At 39.0% G+C, this 26,119-nt stretch overlaps 2 protein-coding genes across 3 annotated transcripts in view; both read right to left on the minus strand.

Moving 5' to 3' along the window:
* Positions 1-4,397: 4,397 nt before the first annotated feature.
* cdca7a (cell division cycle associated 7a) lies at positions 4,398-12,175 on the minus strand. Its single transcript, XM_084421831.1, has 10 exons — positions 11,804-12,175; positions 10,978-11,109; positions 10,745-10,873; positions 9,831-10,052; positions 9,562-9,639; positions 9,175-9,375; positions 6,591-6,725; positions 6,371-6,520; positions 6,123-6,259; positions 4,398-4,769 (listed from the first exon to the last, which is right to left on the minus strand). Exons 1-10 carry the CDS (start codon positions 11,813-11,815, stop codon positions 4,739-4,741), a joined length of 1,227 nt encoding a protein of 408 aa, XP_084277957.1. The 5' UTR covers positions 11,816-12,175; the 3' UTR covers positions 4,398-4,738.
* Positions 12,176-12,247: 72 nt separating this feature from the next.
* Positions 12,248-26,119, minus strand: part of map3k20a (mitogen-activated protein kinase kinase kinase 20a) — a 45,151-nt gene continuing 31,279 nt past the window's right edge. Inside the window, exons 15-19 of one of the 2 annotated variants that reach the window (XM_084421818.1) lie at positions 25,302-25,400; positions 16,356-16,472; positions 16,033-16,107; positions 14,732-14,882; positions 12,248-13,670 (exon numbers count right to left, since the gene is read on the minus strand). In XM_084421818.1, coding sequence (XP_084277944.1) covers positions 12,985-13,670; positions 14,732-14,882; positions 16,033-16,107; positions 16,356-16,472; positions 25,302-25,400 — 1,128 coding nt within the window. In that variant the 3' untranslated portion in view covers positions 12,248-12,984. The remainder of the gene's footprint in view (positions 13,671-14,731; positions 14,883-16,032; positions 16,108-16,355; positions 16,473-25,301; positions 25,401-26,119) is intronic. The other variant, XM_084421817.1, reaches the window with a different exon arrangement.

Raw genomic sequence — 26,119 nt, forward strand, 5'->3', positions numbered from 1 at the left:
GTCTTCATTCAGACCGATTTGCGAACGCGCACGAAAACAAGAGGCGGGATTTATCGCACGAACCAATCATATCCCTGATAGCACACGTATCAGACGTCTATTTGATGTGCGTGTTTACATCTGGAAGACATATTTCTTTGAGTGTTTGCTCATCTGCAATATGTCTACAGGACGTTTCCTGTCAGATGTCAAATAGACGTTTAGAAAACGTCTTTAAGATGTTTATGATTTAGAATGCGTGTAAAACTGACATCTTAGACGTCTATCAGATGAAGTGATCTTTAACAAACATCTTGCAGACGTACGTGTGCTATCTATTATGACTGATTATATCCAATCATAGCGCGATGAATGCATTGCCTCCTGTCACGTGACTTTCCCCCCATTCATTCTCAATTACCCCCCACTAAACCCACCGCAAGCTTTAGGGGGTCTGTAAAAACTCAATGGGCTCAGAGGAGGCAAGATGCTAACGTTTTGTGCTAACATTTACCAGACAGATAACTCATAATGAACATTTTGTTCATTTTACTGGAAGCACGTTTGTTCGTAAATTTGAGAGAACCTTGTTCCTTGTCCCCGTCTGCAGTTTTTCAGTTGTTTTATATGCTAACGTTCTAGATGGATGTCTTTGACCATTTCATTGCATTTAGCCATTTTGTATTTTAAAACGTGTCTAGAGACTTCATTCTGCTCAGCTGTCCTGTTGCTCTCTCTTCGTTCAGTTATATAAGTCTCTTATAGAAGTGTGAATGCTAGACATACTTAAGAAAACTCCTCTCAGAGTTAAATTCTAACATGAGCATATACTTCATCTTTTAAGACACTGCAGTCTATTGCTCTGTTGACATCTCCTCATGCCTCCTATAGCTTGTTCATGCAGGTGATCAGAGGATATTTCTCTTGATGTTTATCAGTCAGTAGAAAGGTCTCTTTATAGTGTCCTATAAGTAATTGTAACTGTGACCTTAATTGTCCAGCGCCTGTAAACCGTTAGTCTTAAGGACTGATCCGCAGGTGCATGTGCTATAATTGTTGATAGTTCATTGAACAAGCATGAAAATCAGTACTTGAACCTCTTTCCAAAAAAAAAAAAATCAGTAAAGTTTGTTTGGATTTTACAAAATGATCTTTAAAATCCAATATCCTAAAAAAGACTTTTTTTTTTGCTGCGTTTGTATTCCATGAATGCACAAGCGGTATTAATAGGCCACTAAAGGGGCGTTTAATGTCAGAAATCAGCAAGTCCACGGTGATCTGAATGAGAGGAAGGAAAAAAGGAAAGAAAGAGTGAGCTGAGGGCTTGCGAAAGAGCTTTAACAGGGAAAAATGATTCACAGGTATAAGATTTCCCATTAGAGTCTGCTAATTATTTCCACACCATTAGTGGCAGCTCTCTAATGAGGGATGTGAGCAGACGGCAGTATATCACAGTGTTCTGGCTCTCCTCGGCTATAACCCCCTCCTCATGCCCTCTTAACCCGCACGGGCACAGAGGGGCAAGAGCTGAGGGCATGTTCAAATAATCTCTTCTGATTGAATTCCTGCTGAAATAGATGTCGAGGCGGATTCACTGCTGTAACATGAAATGTTCGGTATAGGGGTTGTGCTGATGTCAGATGTAAGAGGAGGTTCTCCATTAATATGGGAAATCACAGACTCCTTTTGTGTCCCACTCTATTTGTTTTTACAAACATACTGTAAAGTGACTTGAACACGTCTTCTAATGTTAATCTGTTTTGCATAAAATGAAATATATTAATGTGGTATAACCCAAGTAGATTTTTTTTTTCTCTAAAGGACCTAATTTTAAAAAATTGTCTGACTAAATATACTGTAAATCAGTGTCATTTAACCAATATGTTGGAAACTATTTGTCCCTGAGAAAACCATGATCAGGGAACATCAGAGACGAACCCCGCAGAACAACCTTTTTGGTATACCAAACCATATAGCCCAGTAATAAACAGTATATAAATAAAATCAATAAAAAAATACTGCTTAGAAAGGTTAAAAACCATTTCAATATGCAATGGATTATCAGAATAAAAACTACACAAAGAACCATTTTTAGGTAATGATACTGCCTGAAGCAAATGTTCCTTTGCTGTTGTCGGCTGCAAGGAGCTTTGAAATAACACAAATCATGTGGCAAACTGATCTGGAAGTGCAATGTGGTCAAGATCTGCCTAAAAGCCATTTAATGTTCATAAACTCATTTTAATAAAGAAGCACCATTACATATTATATTTCACATACGTCATTTAACATACGCTTGAATAAATCTGTCATGAAAAGCCACCATTTAAATGCTTTTAACAACAATTGGGAGTACAAACAATTATATCAATCAAAACCTTAAATGTAACTTTTTATAAAGTACTGGCTATTAAATATACCATTGTTTTGGGGCTAAATTAAATATTTCACTATGGTTTTGAAAAAAATAAATCAGTGCATCAGTTGCAGTGTTTTATGGAAACTCGTTTCCACCACAGAATAAATTTTTTTTTAAAGATAACTGTGACTTTATTTAAATTTAAATTGTCAATTCTGACTTTTATAACACGCAATTGCGAGTTTATATCTGGCAATTCTGATTTCTTTTCTCAGAACTGTGAGACAAACTTGCAATTGTTCAAAGTTCTAAAGTCCAACTCTAAGGAAAAACTCAAAAATGTTGAGTTTCTCACAATTCTGACTTTATAACTCGCACTTGCGACTTTATCTCACAAATCTGAGATAAAAAAGCCACAATTACCCATTTTATAATTTTTTTCTGTGGCAGAAACAATCTTCCATAGGGTTTATACATAGTGTTACAATAAAGTTAACAGTAATAGCTACTAAAAACCAGTGTAAAAGGTGTGATCTGCCTGGAACTACTCTAGCATTGCACTGAAAACAACTGCACGCCTCAGAACAGGGGTGTCCAAACTCACTCCTGGAGGGCCAATGTCCTGCAGTTCAGGAAGCTTCTAGAGTGCCTATCAAGACCTCGATCGGCTGGCTTTAATGTGTAATGAGCTGAACTCTGTAGACCAGTGGCTCTCCAGGAGCAGGATTGGACATTCAACCAATCAGATTACAATTTCATGTTGCCTCCATAGACATAGCCCTACCTCATCCATATATGATATTAATATTATTTGTGCAGCTATTAAAAAAATAAATAATCTTAAACAGTTTTTAAAAAACGTTGTAGATACCCTGATGACTTTCGTTTAAAAAGTATTCAAACTCTACGACATGTACACTTAAATCTATTGAAGATGTGAGGACAGCTACTTAACTTGATTACACCATTTTAACCTCATCAGCTTAAATTATCGAACAGATCTAAACACAAAACCAAACATTTTACCCTCCATCTTGCACGACAACACCCATAAACACTAGGGTGGTCCATATCAAGTCCAATTTTTTTTTTTTTTTTTTTGCAAAATGTTAGTGTCTTAACCTCTTAAACTGTTCCTTTTAACTTCAAAATTAGAAATATGCAAAAATGTTGACAAAAAAAAATTATATTTAGAGGTAGCTCAATCATGTGGAAGATTGCCTATGTTAAGCTGTGCGGCGTTATTGTGATATGCAAGTAATATTAAAAGTTGCTGCAAATGAACTACATTTTATTGAAATCAGAGCAACACTGACATGACGACAATGACAACAATCTCAAAAAAAGCACAAAGTTTTCAACAATCCCTCATTTCTGATGCTCAGCAGCCAGTGTTGACTTTCTGCAGTCTGGATAGATCCGTCGGTGATCTTCCACCACATGAAGGAGAAACTGCAGTTGTTCTTCAGAGTGTGTGAGATAGCCATTGTATTCTTGAATCAGACCCACTCCTCTCTCGGCGTGATCATTGACTACTTTCATTGCATGTATGGTTGCCTGTGCCTCCTGATAATCTGCTTGATTCGGCCGAAGTTCCGGGTCAATTTCAAGGAACGTAATGTAATTTCTTAAACCAAAAAATGTGCTCTAAACCCAAACAATAATCAAGGTGATCATCAATAGAAATATGTATTGATTCCACCAGGAAAGGTAAATCTGCTAAACCAAGTCATGGATGGATTCATTTGGATTTAGTTTCTACAATAAGTAAACTGAGATATGCATCTAAAATACATATTTAGGAATATATGGTGCATTAGATGCTTTTATGGAGATTTTTGGGGGAATTTTACTAGCCAGGTACAATACCAATTCAAATGATCTGTTTTTACGAAAATCATCAAAATCTCAGAAAGTTTAAAGCTTGAGCAACCAGTACTTATGTTACTGCCATAAAAGTTGGCATGCTGTATTTTCTTATATAAAGGAACAATTTAAAGGTTTAAGAGCATGACAATTGGAGACTTTAAAAATAAGGACCACCCTAATAAACACGACAGAAGTTAAAGCACAACTTTTATTCCAGTACTACAGCAGAACATTGCGCAGTCATAACAGCGTCTAAAAGATTAAAAAGATGCTAAAAACAGTAAAGAACAAGTATTGCAGCAAACAGTTTTCAAAGTAACCAATACAGTACAGAGATAAAAACACTCCCTTTGAAAAAAAGATTAAAAATTTACACATTTAAAACAATGCAAATGTATTAAGATTTCATGTAGACAACTCCCAACGGCCTACTCGGAAGAACGGGAATCAGGTTTAGGGAAGCTGTGAATCACATCAGCGATCAACAAGACGCTCGAGGGCGACTGGACTCCGCAGAACATGCCGACCATTTCATTCTCCTTCCTCCAGTTCCTTCTTTAAACTGTGGAGAGAGAGAGGTCAGAGACATTGGTAGATGTCCTTCCTAGATTTCCCAAAAGCCAGCAAGTGAGTGACAACAGTGAGAAGTCGACATACCCCCCCCCCAACTATAACTCTTCATAGTTTCGGCAATCATAGAAATGTTTGGATGAAATACAGTCTAAACCACAGCACAACATGAGCTGTGTAGACGCTAGCACTGGGTTGAGTTCTTGTTAAATCAATCTTCGTTTTGACGAACAGATCTGTTAGTCTATGCTGTTTTGAGTTGATGCGTGAACAAAACTTCACTAAACATTATTAGTACGTGTCCCATCCAATAAATCACAATGAGCTTTGTTGCTTTTGATAAAAATTCTGAGCTTTCAGATGTAAAATTTTAATCTTGAAATTGAAACAAATCTGGTCCTGTCACTTTAATGTGTTGTGACAGAGCAGTGCACGTGACCTGATCATCTCTTCCTCTTTACTACTAGTTACGGCACAAAAACATGAACATCAGAAGGAATGTTGAAAGGTACAGTACAGCTTACAGTCTCATGTCTAATTTAAGTCACAACCGCAGAAAGACGTCAGCTTGTAAACAGGCTCATGTGATTTAACATTTACCTCAGAAAAGCCATTTAATGTTCATAAACTCATTTTAATAAAGAAGCACCATTACATATTATATTTCACATACGTCATTTAACATATGCTTGAACAAATCTGTCATGAAAAGTTACTAAAGCCACCATATTTAAGTGTTTATATTTTAACAACAATTGGGAGTTACAAACAATTATATCAATCAAAACCTTAAATTTAACTTGTGTGCATTTTATAAAGTTTTGGCTATTAATTAAACTATTGGTTTTGGGCTAAATTGAAAATTTCACTATGGTTTTGGCAAAAAAAAGTTTTATGGAAGCTCGTTTCCGCCACAGAATAAAACACTTAAAAGATAATTCTGACTTTTCTCAGAATTGCGAGAAATAAATTATTTAAATTTAAACGGATATAAAGTTGCAATTGCGAGTTATAAAGTCAGAATTGTGAGAAACTCAAAAAAGAAGTGTATTTTTCTTTAGAATTAGACTTTATAACACGCAATTGCGAGTTTATATCTCACAATTCTGTCATCTTTTATCAGAATTGTGAGGCAAACTCCCAATTGCGAATTATAAAGTCTAATTCTAAGGAAAAATACACTTCTTTTTTGAGTTTCTCACAATTCTGACTTTATAACTCGCAATTGAGAGATTTCGCAATTACCCTTTTTATTATTTTTTTCTGTGGCGGAAACAATCTTCCATAGTGTTCATACATAAGTGTTACAATAAAGTTAACAGCGAGCGCTACTAAAAACCATTACCTTTTGAGATAAGAGTGCACATTGTCATAGCCATGGTACTTGGCCAGGTACACGAGCACACCGGTGGCACAGCGCCCCTCTCTGGCCCGGCAGAAACTGCAGTTACAGATGCCCCTGCACGGGGGGCAACGCCACTCCTGGAAGAGAACCACACACCTCAGCAATGCACTCATCGCTCAGAGAAACGCTGAACCAATCAGAACACATACGCCAGGGCTAATGATGTCAGGATATGCAGAAAGACTGACCGGGTTCAGGAGGGCATCATGGACCTCCTCTCCATAGCGGTTCCTGAGACAAGGCCCGCAGAACTGCCCGCGGACACCCACACACTCTGGGTTGCGGCAGTTGGTCTTGGTGTCAGTGGTCTTCTGGCGACACTGATGGCAGGTTGAACCCTGATGAACAAAAGCACAGTCACACACAGTTCTGGCGCGCAGAAAGCGTGAGGTTCTGAAGGAGACTCACTGTGGCACGGTTGTAGGTCTTCTCTCTGACGTTGACACAGATGTTGTCCAGTTCAGCCTGAGTGATTTCCTCCACTGGCCTCACGACATGAGGAATCGTCAGAGTGCTGTTATAACTGCGCCGCCGTGGTTCTTTCTACTCAAACACACACACACACACATATTCAATACAGAGGCACCTTACTTGAACGTAACAAGACATGCAAGCGATTTGTCCATGCCAATAATTGGCCATTTTGAGATTGCATGTACAGTACAGGTCAAAAGTTGACTTTGGGGTAAGACTTTTCTTTAAATTATGCAAAATGCACTTTTGCATGGTGTTTGGACATAAATGTGTGTTGGCAGTGTGTGTACACAACCACCCTTTAGTGATAAAAATCCATTCACTCCTTTTTTTATCCCCATAATCCTAAGCAGTGTCTCCCAGCGACCTGTTTTCAGCCATGGGGCCGCCCGGTGTGACGCCACATCAGCCACAGGCCCCGCCCACGAGTGTTGACAGACACCGCCGGTTTAACATAGACCCGCCCTGATCGAGTTCACAGCGAGTTGTGCACATCCGCCATCGCCGCACCAAGCGTTGTAGGTGTTGTGTGGCTGGATGCATTAATCCACATGGCTCTCTCCCTTTACTCCCGAAATCTGAGCCAGCCGCTGAAGACAAGGTGGATTCATTTTGTTTTCGAAGGAAATGCTCCCTCAACTCTACCGAAACTCGTCTCTGTCTGCTCGAATCATTTTACGCCGGACTGCTTTGTGAATGAGGGTCAGTATAAAGTAGGGATGCACCGAATATTCGGCCACCGAAAATTTTCGGCCGAAAATGGCCCAAAAGTGCATTTTCGGTTTTCGGCCGAAAGACTTTTATCACCGAAACAATACGGCCGAAATGTTGTGATGACGCAAACAGCAGACACCGCGACCTGCACGTGCTTGTCTGAAGCAACATTACATATCTGCGGTGTGGACGTATTTAAATATATCTAAGAGTGACCCACGGATAGCGATTTTCAAAACACAGACATCCCAAGTCTTCCGGAAGTTCCGGGAGTCTCCCGCGTATTGATACCGGCTCCCTAATGCCCGCAAATTAGTTTAAATCTCCCGGAATCGCGAGCGAGCATGAGCGCGGCAGAGAGAGGGAGCGAGAGACCTTTGCGTGTGTGTGCAGAGCAGCCGTCATTTCTCAGAGGTTTACCTGAGCTGTTTATGGTTTTTGCAACTCACGTCCATGAGCATATAACTGCAGATATTATTTTGGGCTATGGCAGTATTGACCTAAATGCACTTTGTTTTTATGAGAGAACATTTCATTTTTAAACCTTTCTCCAGGCCAGTAGGCTTTTACATTATTATTTAATGTACACATGATATGAGTGGAGTCAAGTTAAACATTTAATTTTATACTTTGCAAATGCTAAATAAATATTTGCATAAAATTTTAATGGATTTATTCTTTGAAACTTTAATATTAATTTATGCAATTGCAATGCCTTGATTTTAGTAAACTTAGTACACAGTCATAGCCATAAATGCAACGGTACTAACAATAATTGGCATAATTTCTTTCGGTGTTTCGGTTTTCGGCCTTGGTTTCCTCTTTTTCGGTTTTCGGTTTCGGCCAAGAATTTTCATTTCGGTGCATCCCTAGTATAAAGCAGGGTTTTTTTCTCCGGAGCGTTACACCGTGTCTTAACTACACGCGACGCCACGACATGCGATAAAAGGCATCTTTTCCATGTTAATCAGAGTTTTTGTCCTAACCAGCCGCGACGGCGACATGCGACGATTCTAGTTTAGAAACGGTTTCTATTTTTCTGCGACGTCGCGCTGGAACAACAAACACAAAGTGTGGTAATGATAATCTCAGGTACTGTTTACGTGCTTTATTTAATGTTAAAAGCGTGCAATGTGACTTTGAATATCGTTTAGTGCTCCAGCTTTGTAGCTGTAAAAGCAACAGTGGATAATTCACCTCAAATCTTGAAATTAAACAAATGAAAACAAGAACGTTCAAACTGTGAACAAACAAGTGTATTATTTGACAAAGATTGTTTTAGTAACTCAGTAGCCTATGTATTTTTTTAAATGGTGTAATATTTGTGACCTTGATTATGTAAGTTAGCTACTTATCCATTTTCTTGCGATTACTCTCTAGTGCCGCGAGACTCCGCCCACACACTGTTCTGATTGGCTGTGATTTTTGATTGACGTTGTGGCGTCTCGTCGCGTCTAGAGTGGACAGACACACTGCCTGTCGCTGGAATCTTATCGCGTCGTGTGTAGTTAGGACACGGTGTTAGGCCTAACGTTACTGATCACAGCAGAAATGAATGTGAGCGCACACTTTATGACGGCTCATCGACTCGTTTCCTGGATATCAAATTTACCAGTTTAAGCACCCACTGAAAAGGTGTGCATTTAAAGTTTTTTGCACGGACTGATCATTTCGCTTCATAACACGCCCCAAAGTTCTTACCAGCCCCAAACTTTTGAATTGAAGTGTCAAAAAAAAAAAAAAAAAAAAAAAAATTATATATATATATAAAAAATAGTCCTTTAGTTAACACCAAGAAACTCACCTCTTCCTCATAATCATCATCGTCTTCGTAAGCTCTGTTTTTGCGAACCAGGCTGTATTTGTCGTCGGGATCGTCCTGTGGAGCGGGGGAGGGGGGTCCGCCAGCCAGCGAGCGCGAGCGTGTGTGAGGACGGGTCGATCGCTCCGGGTTCCTCCGCCGAGCGGCGCTGGGGTCAAAAGAGCGCCGAGGAACTCGACGAGGCTGTGCACGGAGAAAAGGTGATACAACTACAGTATTATATCATCATTCGTATTATCAGCATCAATTTGTTAATAGAAATAGTAAGACTTTTAGTATTATTATTAATAATGTTACCATTTTCATCATTACTGTTAGTATTAGAATTAACATATTCATTTGAATATTATTAGCACCTTAAAATCTTACCGTATTGCCCTGTGACAAAGCAGCCTTCCCGGGAAACAGCGCAGGAACCTTATCCAGCTCTGCCATCAGTTTAGCAAGCTACAAGTGGAGGAACACAAATACAATTCTATTAAAACTGGATTCACACTCTTATTATTATAATTGCATTCAAACTTCAAGTACATAAATGGAAATTAACAGGCTATCTAGGGTTGAGTGGTATGGCTACATGCTGTGCAACCATTTCATAAACGGATCATGCACGTGCATGTAGAAGTTGACTTGCTCACCATAGCTTTATTTTCTTTGATGTTCAGCGCTCTCTTCAGCATGAAGTTGTTGTCCTCAGGGTCAGGCTCGGGGGCTTTGGCTTCAGGTTTGGATTTGGACTCGGGGGTCACTGGCTTTGATGGACTGGCCCGTTTGTTCGGGAACTTCATGGCTACTCGGAGCGTGAACGACTTGCGAGTTTTCCTGGGAGGCGAACATGTTTCAGCGTCCGAGTCCATTTTCTAAAAGGAAATGCATAAGAAGTTATTAATTGAACATATGCCTCCTTTCAAATGCCATTATGATTTAGCAGCCAGCAGAAACTTAAAGGGATAGTTCACATAAAATGTAAAATTCTGTCATCATTTACTCGCCCTCAAGTTGTTCCAGACTTATATAAACGTCTTTGTTCTGCAGAACACAGGAAAATATTTATAAGAATGTTTGTAACCAAGCAGAAAACGATGGTAGTATATGGGGGGCGAGATCTGCTTGGTTACAAACATTCTTTCAAATAACTTAAAATAAATAATGTAAACAGGTTTGGAACAACTTGAGGGCGACTAAATGACAATTTTCATTTTTGGGTGCATATTTAATGAGCTAACGCCTAATTTGCATAATTAAACATAGAAATTTCTAAAACTTGTAATACATTTTTTTTTATATACTTGTGTAAGTAATCAACTGAGATAGTTTCATGGTGATATCTATTATTTTAAAATTGTACCCTATTCACCTGTAGTGTCTTGCCTTAAATAGGTCATAAAAAACATCAATAATTATCAATATCGACCAATAAGAAACACTTATATCGTGATACAGTTTTTAGCCATATCGCCCAGCCCTAGAACAACCTGAGGGTGACTAAATGACAGAATTTTCATTTTTTTTGGGTGAACTAATCCTTTAAGCGTTTCCTATCATTACAAACCATGTCGGTCATGTGATCGTTCAAGTCATCCTCAAAACCACTGCACGCATCCTCTTCCTCAGTCACAGGCAGAACATTAAACACTTTCTCAATCTGAGTCGAGCTTCTCGTCCGTCTCATTGGTCTCTTCTAGAAGAAAGAAACATACAAACACTCATCACGGGTTCAACATGAAACAGCTGGTCACTGAACGATCAGGTCTAATGTTCCATATGTAAAAGTTCACGTCATACCGAGCTCCCAAAACCATCAGATCCAAAACTGTCACAGCTGTCATCCGAGGAGGAGGTTTCCATTGGGACCACAGCAGTGCTCCTGTAACTGCGCAGGCTCATTCTGGTGGAGGGCGGAGACGCCTGCAGCCTCTGGACACCATTCATAATCATAACATTATTAATGAAGAATAAGTCCAGTAAATACTAGAAATAAATCCAGCACAGGTCAGGCTGGTTATTACTAGAGAACAAGGTTTCAGATCTGCTGCTTGGAGAGAGCCTGTCTATGTGCTATAATTATTATATTGCAAGTATGGCTTTAAAATTTGTAATTTAAAATTATGGGGAGTAAAAGTGAAGCCAGCTCTGTTTCGTCATCGGTGTCTGGAGGGCGTGGCCATTGCGACTACTTTTAACTTGTTTTTATGCAAAATTATTTTTTTGCAAGGACGATAAAAAAAAGGTACAGGTAACGTTAAACCGTTGTAGAAGCTTCCAACTTAAGTAGTTCATGAAACAGAATTTATTTTTTGTTAAATAATTTTACTACTAGATGTTTTCCAGAACTTAGGGCGACCCCTGCCCCCACTAAGTTAAACACAAGTCTACACGTTTAAAACAGCAAACAACACTTACAAAAACGACCATGCTCTCGAATATACGTCCCAAACAAATAAATACAATGAGCAATCGCTCTATTTGGTAACGTTAATTTAACTCTTTTATACTATAGCGCTGAAAAGCACTTTAACAACACAAGCCACAACATCCTTCCTTCCTCCATTCATTTACAAAACATACTTTCAGGTCAATAGAAAAGAAAAGCTGCTGTATTTAACTGTACCTTGGAGCGCATTGTTGCAGTTCGGTGTGTAAGTTTATAATGTGCAGGAGTCCTCCGTGAGCGCGTGCCTCTGTCGTGTGGCGCGGTGTTTGGTCTGGAAGTTTGGCGGGTAAATGTTGAAGAGGCGCGAGACTCTTCCGCGCCAGATGAGAGTCCTGGAAGGTGTGTACAACTAATAATAAAGTAACCCAATCGAATAGGTTGAAAATTCAAGAACTGTATTATCTATTTAATTACGCGCTCAGTATTAGCTTGATCATACAACTGCATTAGAAGTCTGGGGTTATTTAAATGAGGGTGAATAGAATTGTGTATATTTTGAATTTCAAGCGCTTACAGGATCTTTAGCCGTGGCGCCAAACCTCAGAGCTCATTTGCATAAGGACACATAAATCGCGCGAAATGCAGACTGAATAAAAACAAACGAAGTGTTGGTTCAAATTGTATATTTTATTAATATCTTATAAATGGATAACTTTTGAAATTCCACCAATATAATAATAAATAAATCTTTAATATCATTTAAATGAAATAATCCTCCATAATAAAACATCACAATTTAATATATAACCACATTTAATATATAACCAGACATTATCGAAACATAGAAAATGCCCTCAGTTATTATGATCATCATTGAAGTATTCAGCATAGTTCCAATACAAAAATAAGGAAACTAAATAAAATCACAAGAGAGGCAAATTCAAGTTTAACCCTAGAAAGGGAATATCATCCACTTTTAAAAAAGCTAAGAAAACGGGCCTTTTTCAGGAACAGCATAATCATTTATGACATTTAAGATCAGTGTATCCATTTCATGGTGAACTTTTGCCCCTTAATCAATGTCAATTTCAAAAGATGCTTTTATTTACAACACTATCCCACGCTTTCACAGACAAAATGCATGTTTGAGCTGTTTCAATTAAAGGAAACTTGCACTGACATATCTTAAAATATGTCAGTCAGTGGCATTGTTTTGTCTCAAGTAATGTTTTTTTCTAAGGCATGCTTATAAAAGCTACTTAAATGCCCTATTTGAACTAAGGCATAATCCTGGTTTAATCTGAGCCCTGTCTGTGCACAACTAGGTTTAAGTGCTTTCTTTGGTTAAAACCAGGTCCCCGTTCAGCCCATACTGTGAATCAAACTTGATTCATCACCCCTTCTACCAGAATAAACGCTCAACTTCGTCCACGCCCCCCTCCCCTCCCTCCTCTCCGTGGCCGGTTTCTGGCCTGCCTTCCTTCCTGATGTTTATGTTCCTGTTTGTTAGACTTCTTTCTTTCTACTTTAATCCAATCCCCATCGCCAGCCCCGGCCTCTTCAGACGGCCCTTTCTGCTTCACCACTTCAGTGGCGAATGACATCCCCGGTATTGGCCGCTGGTGGTTGGATGGAGTTGCGTAAGAGTAGCTGTTTCGTGGCCGTCCGGCCTGTTGGAAACCTCTGGATCCTCTTTGTGTCATCTGATTAAACCTCCTGGCGTCTCCGTCTCCTCGTCCTCCTCCAGTGATCTTAAGCGTGTGGTCGTAGTAGGTTTTTCTGTTGTAGTTGTGTTTAGCTCCAGCACTGGGGGGGCGCTCTCGCTCGGAGGCGCTCTCAGACGTCGTGCTGGACGGGCTGCTGCCCTTCGACCCCAGGTGGATGTTGGAGAGTTTGACAGAAAGAGTGGGAGAGGAACTCCGCGAGTCGGTCCATGGCGTGCGAGGACTGCGATTGGGCGACTTCCTCACCGCGGCGGCGTACGATGATTGGTTGCTGATGACCGACAGGAACTGAGGGAGGGTCATCTTGCCTGTGGAGTCCTGGGTAGCTTGTTCTCTCATCTGCTTCATTCTCAGGTTGTAAATCCATCTGGGATCAACACCTGATTGAGAAACACAAAAACAATCATTCACATTTTTTATACAAAGTAATTACACAATAAGGCCTTAAAGGATTAGTTCACTTCAGAATGAAAATTTCCTGATAATTTACTTGTGGACTTCAATGGGGTCCATCGAAAGGTCACGTGTGACGTAGGCGGAAGTACAGACCTAGTGTTTACAAAGCGAAAGTGCAAAGATTAAGTCATTTACAAAAATAAATAAAAGGTAAAACAAAGATGTCAGACGATTTTGAAGTTGGAGGAGAAAATTAGGGAGTTTTTCGCCCTATCTTATATTTCTGAACCAGAACACGCGTGACCTTTCAGCGTGATTATGTATTGCAGAGCTAGTACAAGATGATCTTTTTTGATGGCTTATTTTTTTTAGAAAATGGCAGATGGTTTGTCTAGATAAGGCTCTTATTCCTCGGCTGGGATCGTGTCGAGACTTTGAAGCTGCGCTGAAACTCACATTTGGACCTTCAAACTGTTGGACCCCATTGAAGTCCACTATATATAGAAAAATCCTGGAATGTTTTCCTCAAAAACCTTAATTTCTTTTCGACTGAAGAAAGAAAGACATGAACATCTGGGATGACATGGGGTGAGTAAATTACCAGAAAATTTTAATTCTAAAGTGAACTAATCCTTTAAAAACAAATGCCTGAAAAGAAATGAAATCTCAGGAGGTCAAACTAAAGCTGGTTTATTTTTTATTCATTTTATGAGGGGTTTGCATTTTCTGCTACCAAACTAAATATTTAAAATCCAAATAAAACTAAAATAAGTAAATAAATAAAACTTGGGCAGATTAAGTTGCAGGATCTTGCCTAAATGATGCATTTACTTGGAGTGAACTACTTAAAGAAAATTATTTTACTATAAATTCGGTGCCAAGGTTGAATGGTTGAACGTGACAAAGACAGCCAACATACAATTTGTGTAAACAATTATTATTTACTTTAATTAATCCTGAAATAGTTCAAAAGAAAGTTCAATATAATTCATTTTAATACGACAGCACACATGCTCTCTATGAATCAGTAGTGAATCAGTATTACCTGAGTTGGACCTGCTTCTGTTGTAACCTTCCCTGATGCTGGCCGTCGTCTCAATGAGCAGCTCTACTGGTTTGATGACGTCTCTCCCGCTGTCCGGACTCCACCGCAGTGTGTGCGCATGTCTCGTGCACTTCGGAGATCTCACGTTACCCTGTCAGGAAACAAGGCACCGGTCCAAAACAGTCTCAGGCCCCCTTATAACCTTGATGGCACATCTGAAAATTCTGCATTCAAATAACTACAAGACATACTAAATATTTATAAACTATTTAGCATGTTGCACATAAGGAGATTCTTGAAACAGGTTATACTTATGTAGCTAAACTTTGACAGACATCACATCAGTTATCAACCTGAAAGTACTGTCTAAAATAACAGAAATGTTATCCAGTTAAATGTTAAATATAAAATAGATGTCCTCATGAAATTAAAATGCATTGCAACCTTTGTGGAAAAGAAGAGCGTTTAATTGTATTGTATGTGCACTTATTAAAAGTATGTTTTTTAAAACCTGTATTTATTTACTGTACAAACAGTCCACTTCAGTGTACATGAAGAGAGTACATTTTCATGACTGTATAATGTCAAATTAAAAGTCTTAATTAAAAAAATATTAAATCATTGTTTCAATACTAATATTGTCATGCTTTATAGAAGTGCACTTATTTTGATGTGTTGACTAACATACTAAAGCACATGTAAAGTACTTGATTATAATTTTAACTGTAGTGTGTTATTCAAGTTAATATATTTACTATAACTTTATCATTACAAATGTGTAATTTTGTAGTTTACAATAAATGTGTGTCACTACATTCATTAACCATATTTCAAAGACAAGTAATTATGATTTATTATGAATTACTATAACACGTTTTTGTATTCAATTGCAGTTAACATGTAATTAAATGTCCGATAACAATATATTTTGTTTGGACTTAAGTATATTCTACAGTATATTCTGTAATAAGTACTCTTTTAAAGTAAGTTAAAGTAAATAGCACTTCTTTTTTTACAATGCTAGTATTATTGTGCACATTATTCCAAAGTAAAATAATGTTTGTCTTTGGAATCTTTCATCAAAAATGGCTAGAAAATGCAGTTTCACTCTGAACACCTACAATATACTTATACTCAGGGTTTTCTTAGGTAAGTACACTAAGGTACCTACATTTAGGTTTGGGTGTTTAGGTTAGGTTTAGGGTTAGTGCCTTGTTATAACTGTAATAAGTACATAGTGTGTACTGTACATGCAAAACAGGACTGTAAAATAAAGTTCTAGTCTTTTGGCTGGTGCTTACCTCATAGTTCACTATGCAGTCGACAGTCTGAGTGCCAGATATTCCGACTATCCATTTATCCATGACAAACGGAGGCTGGAGAGTAATTTAGATTTTAAAGCACATCACAACAGAGGCTGAAAGGCATGACAGCATCATAACATGCATGAGATATTCACTCTTATCACGACACATTTAAGACTTGTGTTGGTGGAGTAAACATAGTTGTGAGGTTGAATTATCTCAGGTTTATGACCTCAGGAAGACCTCATCTCCTGGATTCCTCAAAACGCAGCAGGAATCTAATGGAGACATCGTTTACAGTGATATATGGCATTTCTCACCTTGGTCATCTTTAATACATCTACATCTGGTCTGTTGGCATTAAAGGTCACGTCTTTGATATATGCTATCGCCACCTCATCCCCATCAAGCTCCATGTACATTTTCCATTTGCAGTCCTGCAGAGGTCAGAAAGACAGAGCGAGACACAGATGAGAAAAGGATGAGTGTGTAGGATGAGGTTAAAGTGCAGGTAAATGTGGGCATAGATATAATGCATGTTTTTTAGCAAACAGAAATGTAGACCCGTATGATTTTAGCTGTTTGAGGGTGATATAACAACAGCACAACCTAGAGGACAACAATGGGAATTAAGAACACACAAAGCACAAACCAGGGTGAATCTAACTGCACACTTTAATCTAACTCGATTTTCACAATTTCTCTCAGCTCAAAATTATAAATCTAATCGCTTAGAAAAGTGATATTTTCATTTCTTCCCATTCTGAAGGAATTTTCAGTGGTTCTTTCCAATAAAAAACATGTGGGTGGTTGCTAGGGCGTTGCTAAGGTAAGTGTTTTTAGTGCATTGCTTTGTGGATTCTAATGTGTTTCTTTTGACTACTCTCAAGTCATCTATATAATATTCTGGGGCTGGTTGCATAAACTGCTTAGACGAATCTTAAAAGTTAGCCATCTATTTTCGTTCTTCAAGACTGGTCCTAACTTTTTAAAGTCAGTCACATAAAAAGGTAGTTCGGTCTATTAAGAAAAGTAAGAATGACTAATTCCTAGTGACAAATTAGTTCTTAAGACACAGTTTTAACGTAGTGGCAAAGTTTATGCGACTGGCCTCTGGTCTCTAGATATGACCTGGCTCCCTTCATTGTAAGTCTATATGATTTTTTTAGCAATTTCTTGCTAAATTAAAGGGTTAGTTCACCCGAAAATGAAAATTCTGTCATTAATTACTCACCCTCATGTTGTTCCAAACCTGTAAGACTTTCATTCATTTTTGGGAACACAAATGAAGATAGTTTTAAAGAAATCTGAGAGATTTCTGTCCCTCCATTGACAGCTACTTTGACGCTTCAAAAAGTTCATAAAGATATCGTAAAACTAATCCATATTTATACCATGGTCTGGGTGAATACTCGATTCTGATTGGCTGCAGGGTGTCCATTAAAAAGTGATAGAGGACACCTAGTAAATAAACCGTCAGGCGTAACCAGGGAAACCAAGTTATTGTTTGTAAAAACTTTAGATTTCGATTGTAAAACTAATTAAAATATAAACTAATGTTTTAAAAATGTGTTACTCCGCTGCGCGTCGGACGGTTCACGCCTCGCCGTTGTCCATTAATACCTGACAATGGACACCTCGTCGGGCATTAACCCTCACGTATTAAACGGTTTAGTCCAAATTTTCTGAAGAGACTCGATCGCTTTATATGATTTATTTAGGCTTTTATTCACATTTGAACAATGATCAGCGAAAATAAACCGAAGCTCAACCGAAGCTGCTTGACCTTTGAGAACAAACCTCTCGCTGAAGCTCAAACGTGCTGCGTAACACGAGAATGAACCTCATTGGTTCTTGCAGAAGCTCAAACGTGATGCGTAACACAAGAATGAATCTCATTGGTTCTCGCTGAAGCTCAAACGTGCTGCGTAACACAAGAATGAATCTCATTGGTTCTTGCAGAAGCTCAAACGTGATGCGTAACACGAGAATGAACCTCATTGGTTCTCGCTGAAGCTCAAACGTGCTGCGTAACACAAGAATGAATCTCATTGGTTCTTGCAGAAGCTCAAACGTGCTGCGTAACACGAGAATGAACCTCATTGGTTCTTGCAGAAGCTCAAACGTGCTGCGTAACACAAGAATGAATCTCATTGGTTCTTGCAGAAGCTCAAACGTGATGCGTAACACGAGAATGAACCTCATTGGTTCTCGCTGAAGCTCAAACGTGCTGCGTAACACGAGAATGAACCTCATTGGTTCTTGCAGAAGCTCAAACGTGCTGCGTAACACGAGAATGAACCTCATTGGTTCTTGCAGAAGCTCAAACGTGATGCGTAACACAAGAATGAATCTCATTGGTTCTTGCAGAAGCTCAAACGTGCTGCGTAACACAAGAATGAATCTCATTGGTTCTTGCAGAAGCTCAAACGTGATGCGTAACACGAGAATGAACCTCATTGGTTCTCGCTGAAGCTCAAACGTGCTGCGTAACACGAGAATGAACCTCATTGGTTCTTGCAGAAGCTCAAACGTGATGCATAACACAAGAATGAACCTCATTGGTTCTTGCAGAAGCTCAAACGTGCTGCGTAACACGAGAATGAACCTCATTGGTTCTTGCAGAAGCTCAAACGTGATGCATAACACAAGAATGAATCTCATTGGTTCTCGCTGAAGCTCAAACGTGCTGCGTAACACGAGAATGAACCTCATTGGTTCTTGCAGAAGCTCAAACGTGCTGCGTAACACGAGAATGAACCTCATTGGTTCTTGCAGAAGCTCAAACGTGCTGCGTAACACGAGAATGAACCTCATTGGTTCTTGCAGAAGCTCAAACGTGATGCGTAACACAAGAATGAATCTCATTGGTTCTTGCAGAAGCTCAAACGTGCTGCGTAACACGAGAATGAACCTCATTGGTTCTTGCAGAAGCTCAAACGTGCTGCGTAACACAAGAATGAATCTCATTGGTTCTTGCAGAAGCTCAAACGTGCTGCGTAACACAAGAATGAATCTCATTGGTTCTTGCAGAAGCTCAAACGTGCTGCGTAACACGAGAATGAACCTCATTGGTTCTTGCAGAAGCTCAAACGTGATGCGTAACACGAGAATGAACCTCATTGGTTATTGCTGAAGCTCAAACGTGCTGCGTAACACGAGAATAAACCTCATTGAAGAAGAACGAAAGTCTTGCAGGTTTGGAATGACATGAGGGAGGGTAAATGATGACAGAATATTTACAGTTTTGGGTGAAGTATCCCTTTAAGAGATATTTGCAACTCTAGGATATTTTTATCCGTCATAACTCCTGGAGAGAAATAGCACAGACACTGAACACAGGGTCCTTAGAAACTCTTACATTTAGTTTGATCAAATTTAAGGTCATAATAAGTCTCAAATATCTTAATTGTTATAAGAAAAGTCTTAAATTTGGGGATGGAAAATTTGCTAGCATTCGCAATATGGCTTAATGGCTTAAAAGGCTTTGATTTAATTAAATAAATGGAGGCACTGCAAGCTTCAATGTTTAATATTTTTACACAGATTACGCAGTCTTGAAGTGTTAACCGGTGAATCAACAAGAAGATAATGTGCATTCAAAAAATGTAGAATAATAAGGTATCTAGAATAGTATATATAATCATATTTTAAATGAATGCAATCATTTATTATTTTGACATCCTTTTTTTTTTAAAATGGTTTAAAGGCTGAAATGTGGTTTATAATTAAAAAAAAAACAAGTTTTTGTCATTGTATGGTATAGGATGTTGCCATAAACAATGACATACTCAATACGGTTTTAATTTTATTTGTGCAGGTCTTAAAAAATGTCTTAAAAAGCCTTTAATTTGATTTTAAACCCCTGCAGATACCCTACGAACAAGGATCAAACTTTCCGGTGCGCATGAGTCCACTGTCCTGACTCTGAGTTTACTTTTAACAGGACAGCTGATGAATGCCTATAAAGCGACACATTTACCACTAGCTTTTCGAGTGTTACAGATAATGCTGAACTTTGCTCTGTTGTAAAGCTGCGAGACATTGCGGTGTGCCGTGTAAACGCAAACATATCCCAGATAAAGCCAAATGCTGACAATGAATCACTGAATGTCAACGGGAGAGTATTCATTCACACGCGCGTTTCTGAGACAGAATGATGTGACGACTGAAGCTACGAGAGATCAGAGGGCAGAGAAGCGAACGTGTTCGTTTCTCAGGCATAACAAGAGCGAGACACCTTAACATCCATTCTCTTTCACATTAGCAATGGAGATGAGACCCCTTACCGAGAGCCCGCGCGAGACACGGCTGAGCCGAGGTAATGATCCGTCAGATCCGCAGAGGTCAAAGGGAACGGCTTAAAACATGTGGCCGTTCACACTACACACACTTACACGCCGTTTGATAGAGCGTCCTCATGCATGTGCAACTGCTCTGTTGTCCCTTCTATGCATTCATAAAACGGTGCATTTTATAAAATAAAAATGTAAATTGACATCAACAAAAGCAACAGACATTTAATTTATGACAAGCTAAATTTCAAGATCAAAGACAGCAATAAGAGAGAGAGCAGCATCAGCACTGGCAAAACCAAAACATTTAGTACTGGTCACACTGGCATTTTAACACCGAACCTAAAGATACCAAACCTAAAGGCATAGGGATATATTCACAAGCTTTTACGACGTATATTTCGCGACGAAATTTACCGAACATCCAAAACAGTGCTGTGTTCTGGGTTAAATGCGCTCGCTGTGTGTGCGTAGCCTACATATGATGCTATTTTGACCAGCTGAGAACTCGTGAAGAGCTTATAATGTGTGAAAGAGTCACAACACTGGCACGAATCCCTCCGTCACACACACACACACAGATCTGCTGTTAGGAGACGTGGTTCTGATGACTGAACTCTGATGGACATCAGGTTTCCAGTTCTGTCCTTTTTAGGGTCGCGTCTTGTGACATCATGTCCTGTTTTTGGTTCGTTTAACGTTACATGTCTTTGGTCCTTCACATTTCATTCAAACCGCACCAGAGTTCGTTTGGAAGCGGAGCGAGATCCATCTTTTCAGCGTCTCGGTCCGCTTGTTTGGTGTCACCAGCGTTCAGTGGCAATCGCACCGGAGTTGGTTTTAATCCAACCAAACATGCCAAGTGTGAACACACCCAAACTGCTCCAGTGAGGGCGTCGAGGAGAGTCGAAGTCGGGTCAACTTTATGGTAATGAGCTGTGACGCGGTTTGGCGATAGCCAATCGGGATGTAGAAGTCTTCCGGTTGAGAGGAGCCCAGAGAACGCAGTCCTGTGAACTTTGGTTCTGACCACATCAGATCCCAAGCAAAATGGAGGAGAGGTTGATCATGTGAATGTGATAAGAAGGCGTGCAACACTATTTACAGGCAACATTTTCGCGCTAGAACGCTTGTTTTTCAGCGGGAATGCAATTAATTTGCTCAAAACAACACAGATTTGACTCCTCGCCGCTGTTAGCGCAGAGAGACAGCCGGCCAAAAGGAAATCCCGTTAACCCCTTCCTGACCAATCATCTTTCAGTCTGATCATTTCAACGCTTCATTATTGGCAAGTGGAGACACATGCTATATATAACCCTGTTACACAAGCAGGAACAGGCAACCAAGAGCGTGTTTTTTTTGGACGGGTCTTAAAGGCGTCCAGTAACAAGTCGGCCGAGTGCTGACCAAGCGTTTGCCAAACGTTATCCCTGCCTAATAGCAGCAGCAGAAACAATGCGCGGTAATGACGGCCAGCGTGGTAAGCGTCTAATGACACCTCATACATAATTCAGCACCTTTCCGGCGACTAAGCCCTGATATCCTCATTAACAGAAACACTCTGTGCTGTCAGATGGGCAAAGCACAATCGTAGGGTCTCATTTAGGCTTTGAGAAGTGCAGCTGGTACCACGACACCGCCAGGAAAGAGAGAGAGAGAGAGAGAGGGAGAGAGAGAGAGAGAGAGAGAGAGAGAGAGAGAGAGAGAGAGAGAGAGAGAGAGAGAGAGAGAGACGAGCGAAAAAAGGCAAAAAAAAAAAAAAAAAACTCAAGCGAAGCGGGTTTGTTTTATTTAGTGCAAAAAAAACCTTGCAGTTTGTAAAAACAAGGCTGACACGGAGGCTGACACCAGGCAGGGGAAAATAATTAGCTCTCATTTTCTCAGACTCCTGTTTCCTTCTTCCCGCTGAGCTTCCTCCCAACCAAACCACCACATGTCAGGAGAAATAGGAGGCAATTAGCGGCCCCGCTTCAGCCCCGCCGCACGCGTTGAAAGGGGACTATTTATGATGGGACAATGAACAGCTGAAAGATTAAATAACATTTGCCTTTTAAAAAGAAAATGACTTCTGGCTAAATTTTTGATTAAATTCAAACGGAAAGTGAAGACGCAGTCGCTCTCCTGTGTCAGGAGCCCAAACAAAGGCTCGCCGGCGAGAGGGGGTGGATGGATGGATGCTACGCCTGGCTTTACACCAGAAATCATTTACGTCTTGCGGCCTCTTTTAAGTGAACGAAAAAGAGGAACCAAAACAAGAGGCTTGGGAACGGAAAATGCGTTTAGACAGTGGTCAGTCTTCGGAGGAGGGCGATAACAGGCATCTTTTACTCGAGGAAGGCAACTTCAAATCAAGGAGCGCCGCAATTGTGTGACAAAAAGTCTCAGTTATGACAAGACATCTCATCTGCAACAAAAGCTCCCGTCAACACAGGAAATGATGCACAGACGGTGATGCGAAAATAATGACAGCAAATCACAAGCATTTCATACATTAAAGAGAACCGTGAAGAAGCACCGCGTTCGCGTTTCTCCCGATATTCGACCATCATGCGGATTGTTGATGAGAGGAATGCAATTACTTTTTTAAGTGAGCAATGACAAGGAAAACCCTTTTTTAAAAATTATTAGAAATGAAATCATCTGGGTAACATTTCCAAGAAAAGCCAATTCAAAATGTGGTGTAATCATAATTTGTCTAGAATCTATGCGAGTGTCTGCATTGTAATCATTGTTTTTCAAAAAAAAATTTAATATATATTATATTAAACAAAAAGTTGCTCTGTTACCTTAAATTATTCGTTTATCTCTGTAAATCTGCTTTGAAACAATTTACATTGTTAAAAGCGCTATATAAATGAAGATGACTTGACTTGACTTTGATTTGCCGTTTTTTTTTTATATTGAGGCAGTTTTCTTAAAATAATTAAAAAAAATAAAACATTATTTATTTTCTATATTGTTTTTTTCTTATACATTATGCTTTACTGCTTATAAAGGTTATGACTTTTTGCTTCATTATGACTTATCTGAGTTTATACTGCAAAAAATCGAAATAAGTATTAAAGGGGTTGGTATAATGCCCTTTTCACAAGATGTAAAATAAGTCCCTGATGTCCCCAGAGTGTGTGTGTGAAGTTTTAGCTCAAAATACACCACAGATATTTTTTATATAGCATGTTAAAAGTGTCACTTTTTGAGGGTGAGCAAAAACGCGTCGTTTGTGTCTGTTTCTTTAAATGCAAATGAGCTGCAGCTCCCGGCACAGGGGGCGGAGCTTCAACAGCTTGCACTCACACAGACATGCACTGAAAATTTCAAAAACTTTTAGCCTTTTATGTTCAAACCGGAGTCAGAATGATGGAGAGACTCAAGAAGTGACAACATGTAGAAGCAACAGGACATTTCTGAATGGTTAGTTGATGAATTTATGTAGCTTATGTGTAGATATCTTCTAGTCATTGATTAGCATATTCTGTCATGATAATCTATAAATCGGGTTCCGGGGGCGGGGTTTATGTAAATATTGTGATGTCACTAACCCGATAGGAAGCTTGTGTAGTCTCTACCAGCCGTTTGTTGTAGTCCTTGAAAAGCTATTTCTTTAAAAGCAAATATCTCCCTTTGCTTTGAACTTTGAGCTTCGTAACTTTGCAGATGTTGTTTATGCTCAAACAGCAACATTACACACTAACTAAAGTTAGAAAAGTGAAATCATAATCAACCACCCCTTTAATACAGAAATTAAATAGAATTTTGATTAAGTATTTTTGATTAAATTCATAGATATGACAAAAACTAAGCATCATGTCAACAGCTGTTTCCAGACAAATTTGCGAATTTAACGCAAAATATTGCATAAAACATCTGTGAATAAAGCAGCGTTTCCATCTCACGTGTTCAAGAGAACAAAATTGTAAAATTCTGCAATCTGGGAAACCACTGAGGCTTTTTTCCCTCCATCATAAATGACTAAATATATATAAATATATAAACGCCGTCACGTTCTCTTGCGTTCGTTTGCCTAGTGTTTGGGATCGCAGTCGTGTGAGACGCTTCTGGGAATTAAACCACATCATTCTGATGACAGACTTTGGCTCAGGCGTTTCAGAATAATCAAACCAACATCTGAAAGGCTGTGCGATGAAACTGATCCACTGGTTATTGAATCACATCCACTGTTGAAGTCACAGGATATTTTTGTTACTCATCCATGGATTTATTTCTTTAAATGTGTTTCCATCATAGTTAATGCATGTCTTCTTATCGAATAAAATAATAATTTTTTGTTGTTGTGTATTTTCATAATTTATGTGCATCTTCTTGTTTTTTTTTATGCGATATCCCAAAATAGACATGAAAAGGGGTGGATGGAAACATAGATATATGCACATATGATTTTCACCAAACACCCAAGCAACCACAGACAGCACTTACTTGCCGAGAGGTGTATTTTAACATATTTTTGGGTGTATGTGTCTGTTCAAGCGCAAGGAGACGCGAAAAAGGAATCAATTCAGTGTTAGCCCGCTATCTGAAACCTGCCTCTGTGTGTGTGCACGCTTCAGGTGTGTGTGGCTGTGTGCACAGATAAACAACGCGTGATCGACTTCTCTTTAGCCTCTTCTTGCGCTTGAATGGTTTAAAATCGCTTAAACGTGTAAACTGTCGAGGAAAGATGATGAACTTTCACAATATAATGAAAACCTATCTTGTCACTGACAGAATAAAATTATGCCAAACTCAAAGATTGCATGGATTAAGGCCCTGTCCCAGACAGAACCTAAAGTGACAAATGGGACACCCTACGGTCTTGCGGAGTTAACAGACACGCACATGTGGTGGCCATAGTAAGTCCACAAGACCGCAAGTGCACATGAAGCGTGACATTTGGGACAGGGCCTAAGCTGTGTATCATAAACCTATCAATAACTATGAGGGCTCCTACACATGATATGAAGAGGGGTGATTTACCGTGTGGCTTGTGCCTGCTTTCCAGTGGTATCCAAACACTAACTCCAGATTTACAGTCTTCTTCCACTCCTCGTCTTCTTCTTCAGTGGCCAAACCATCCTAAGAGTGCACACAAGGAACATTTAAATGAGTGATGTTTTTATTTACATAATATATGTGTGTGTATATATACATATATGTATATATATATATATATATATATATATGTATATGTATGTGTGTGTGTGTGTGTATGTATATATATGTGTGTGTGTGTGTGTGTGTGTGTGTGTGTGTATATATGAAGAGTTCAGATGCAAAAGCCTCTAAGTGCCATCTGAAATTTTCTTCTAGAATGATCATTTTTATCAAACTTGTATATTTAAATTCAGTAATTTCACTTAAATGACAATGAAAATGACCTATTAATTGTCATTTAAGTGAAATTGCTGAACTTAAATATACAAGCTTGATAAAAATGATCATTCTAGAAGAAAATTTCAGATGGCACTTAGAGGCTTTTGCATCTGAACTCTTCATATACAGACACACACACATACAGAGTGACATTTATATAATATATATAAATATAATATTATATATACACACACATATATGTAAACAAAAACCTTTACATTAAATGTGATTAATCACGATTAATCAATTTGACAGCACTAATATAAAAACATTAGCTGTGACCTTGTACTGTATAAAAAATCTCAAGTCATTATATATATATATATATGTATATATATATATTGTTGTTGTTTTTATGCACTGGCTTTTTTGAGTTTTACCTACTTCCAAAAGCTGAGATAGCTAGTCAATTCAAATACATT

This window comes from Rutilus rutilus (assembly GCF_951802725.1).
Source record: "Rutilus rutilus genome assembly, chromosome: 10".
NCBI lineage: Eukaryota > Metazoa > Chordata > Actinopteri > Cypriniformes > Leuciscidae > Rutilus > Rutilus rutilus.